We start from the raw sequence: 3,268 nt of genomic DNA, 5'->3' as shown, positions 1-3,268 counted from the left end.
AAAAACCCTGTCTCGAAAAACCAAAAAAAAAAAAAAAAAAAAAGTGAAAGAAAAAAAGAAGGTGGACAGTGGCGCAAAGAATAATGCCTCGTGGTGATCTCTGGCCACAGGCTCACACATACATACAGAAAGACAATCAGCTCACCTTTGTTTTATTTTAGAATCTTCAGGTGGACAGACACATGAACACAAGTTAAAAGGAAATTGAATCTGAGGCAAGGGACCCCTGAGCCCTGGGGGTAGGGGTCCGTATAGGAAAGATGACCCTAGAGGCACACACTCCAGCCCAGCTTCTCAGTCAGTCAGTGCCTCAATGAGTTAGCAGACAAATATTAGCATCTATAACCCTTAGTTTGTTCCTCTGTAAAGTGGGGACAAGTGTATCTACCTTGCTGGGTCATAGTGAGGACTACTATACCCATTTGTATCAAATGCCAACACAGTCCCTGGCACTCAGCTGCTCTTAGAAGATACTAGAATCTCATGTCTGTCTGCAGTTCTGTTCCAGTGACTCTGGGTCTTGTAGCACCTAAGTGATTATTCTTATATTGGTCTGCACTTTGCCCTCATAGATTGATAAAGGCAAGTTGTAGTGAGGAGTATGTGTAGTGCCACACACCTGAAGCAGGAGGATTCCAATTTGGGCAACAGAAATAAAACAGTATAATCCCTAAAATGGCAAGCAGTAGGGATCCAATTAAATTAACAGACATGCACATCATCCCGGCACTTGCTTGCCTGGTTACTCAGTGGAACGAGATAAGGCCACTTTGGAGAGCAGGTCCATGAAAGTAGCATACCCTGGAGACTCGTTAGCTGCCTGTAAACAGAAGCTCCTTTCTGTTGTATGAGTTCATTCATACCTTTCGGTCAAGCGGTCATAAGAGGCTGGCTGAGCTTCCTCCTGTGTGGAGCCCAGCGTTGGCTGAGTGCTGCCTGACAACAGTCAAGCCTTGCTACCGGCCTGGGGATGTAGCCCTGCAGTAGAACACTGCCCGGAGACCACCAGTGAGGGAGGGGCAAGAGGCTAGGAACTAGCGTGTGCGAGGGCTGTGCACCACAGACACAAAAATTTAATACAGATACAACTTGATTCCTCTGGAGGAAAGGCTGGTAATCCTGGGTTCTTATATTCTTGTAACTTATAAGCTAAGTACTATATAACATTTATACAGAGGAAAAAATGGAAGCTTTCAGAAGTCAATTGATTTGCACTTCCCAGTCTTAATCCATGTACACCCTGCCCTATAACACTGCCCCACCTACCAGCCTTAGGATTGTAGCCCTGGACACAGAAATGTCCCATTCTGGAGGGGGTGGTTGGTCCTGGACTTCCCTTGTCTGGCATCCACACTCCCTACTCACAGCCAGGCTTATCTTCTGGCCTCAGGCAGCCTCTGTCTTTGCCTTTCCTATAGAGTCTGTTCGCCCAGCGGAGTCTATGCGAAGGAGTGTGTCTGAGGCAGCCCTGGCCCAGCCTGAGGGCTTACTGGGCACAGATACCTTGAAGAAGCTGACAATAAAGGACTTGAGCAACTCAGAGCCTTCAGACAGCCCCGAGATGTCACAGTCAATGGAGACACTTGGCCCCTCCACACCCTCCGATGTCAACTTTTTTCTGCGGCCTGGGAATTCCCAGGAAGAGGCTGAAGCCAAAGATGAAGTGAGACCCATGGATGGAGTCCCCCGTGTGCGCGCTGCCTTCCCTGAGGGGTTTCACCCCCGGCGCTCAAGCCAAGGTGTCCTCCACATGCCCCTCTACTCGGCACCCATAGTCAAGAACCCCTTCATGTCTCCTCTGCTGGCCCCTGACAGCATGCTGAAGACCCTGCCGCCTGTGCACCTTGTGGTGAGAACAAGACCGGGCAGGGTGCCGCTGGAGGGCAGTGGGATGGGACTTGGGCGACCTGGGGAAAAGAGCTAGCCAAGTACCACGTAGCCAGCCAGGCCAGGGAGTCTTGTCATTTGCAGATGTGTTGGGCAGGAGGCTTGAGCAGGTGGAAAAGATGGGCGGGACTGGGTAAAGGTCGAGGATTAAGTTAACCATCGCCTCCACCTTGTTCTTTCTGCCCACTCCCTCCCCAACTCCCCTTACCCCCCCCCTCGGTCAACCTCACATCTGTGTCCACGTGCTTTTCCCTCCCTCCTACCCTGACCCCCACTCTCTCTAGGCGTGCGCTCTGGACCCCATGCTGGATGACTCGGTCATGTTCGCGCGGCGACTGCGCGACCTGGGCCAGCCCGTGACGCTGAAAGTGGTAGAAGACCTGCCGCATGGCTTCCTGAGCCTGGCGGCCCTGTGTCGCGAGACCCGACAGGCCACGGAGTTCTGCGTGCAGCGCATCCGGCTGATCCTCACCCCGCCTGCAGCACCGCTGAACTGAGCTGGGGACGGCGGGGGGCGGCACTAAAAGACCTCTTGCTCCCATCTGCGCGGGCTTCCGTTATGAGTGCGCCCCGAGACGGGCTCTAGGCCCTCTCGGTCGGGCTGGGCGGGCGGGAGTGGGCTGTTGCCTTAACTTAAGACAGTAAGTGGGGCGGGACAGGGGCCAAAAGCTGAACCTGGGAGAGGGACACACACACACACCTGTCACTGAGACAGCTGGACCTGCACTCCACCACTGCCTTCTGCTGCTGTGACCGACCAAGGCTAGTCGGTTTTGCCTTTTGTAAATAAAAGTTATTTAATTAGGCCTTTTAAAAATAGGGAGTGTGTTTTCCCAGCAGATGGCAGCACTTAGCTCAAGTTGCTGCGAAAGGGAAAATTAGAATACGTGGACCCGGACTCTAGCTTTGCTCACAACCCAAACCACCTAATATGCAAGTTCTATCTGCCTGTGTTTGTCATTGAAGTCTCAGCAGCCTGGCCCCCGGTAGACCCTGGGTTTAGCGAGACAATTTAGATCCAAAGTCTGCCCTTGGAGCTGCTGGTCCAAGGTTCAAGAGGTTCGTGCAATGATGGATGGATGACCTTAACCTTCAATAGAGGAGCACAGAGCTGAAGAGTTGGCTCAGTGGTTAAGAGCACTAATTGCTCTTCAAAAGAACCCAGGTTCAATTCCCAGCACACACCTGTAACTCCAGTCCCAGGGCCTTCAAGAACACCGGGTATAAACATGGTGAGCAGACACATATGTTCAAAGTACGCATACACATCATTTTTAAATTTTTGAAAATGAGTATAAACTCTCTAGGCAGAGAAGCATGACAGTAAGCGGTGATCCAGGCTTCCATACCAGAAAGCCACGTGTGAAGTGGGGAGTCGGGG

General features: G+C 51.8%; 1 protein-coding gene across 4 annotated transcripts in view; it reads left to right on the top strand.

Annotated features, from left to right (window-relative positions):
- Positions 1-2,704, top strand: part of Lipe (lipase E, hormone sensitive type) — an 18,779-nt gene extending 16,075 nt beyond the window's left edge. For 2 of the 4 annotated variants that reach the window (XM_021219158.2, XM_029532168.1), the window contains exons 9-10: positions 1,419-1,849; positions 2,172-2,468. In XM_021219158.2, coding sequence (XP_021074817.1) covers positions 1,419-1,849; positions 2,172-2,384 — 644 coding nt within the window. In that variant the 3' untranslated portion in view covers positions 2,385-2,468. Of the gene's footprint in view, positions 1-1,418; positions 1,850-2,171 lie in introns of all 4 variants that reach the window. The other 2 variants (XM_021219160.2, XM_021219159.1) reach the window with 2 other exon arrangements.
- The last annotated feature ends 564 nt before the right edge of the window (positions 2,705-3,268 follow it).

This window comes from Mus pahari, chromosome 19 (assembly GCF_900095145.1).
Source record: "Mus pahari chromosome 19, PAHARI_EIJ_v1.1, whole genome shotgun sequence".
In the NCBI taxonomy this organism is placed as follows: Eukaryota; Metazoa; Chordata; class Mammalia; order Rodentia; family Muridae; genus Mus; species Mus pahari.
Note: the sequence above shows the minus strand (reverse complement) of the source record. Positions and strands in the feature narration are given on the sequence as shown.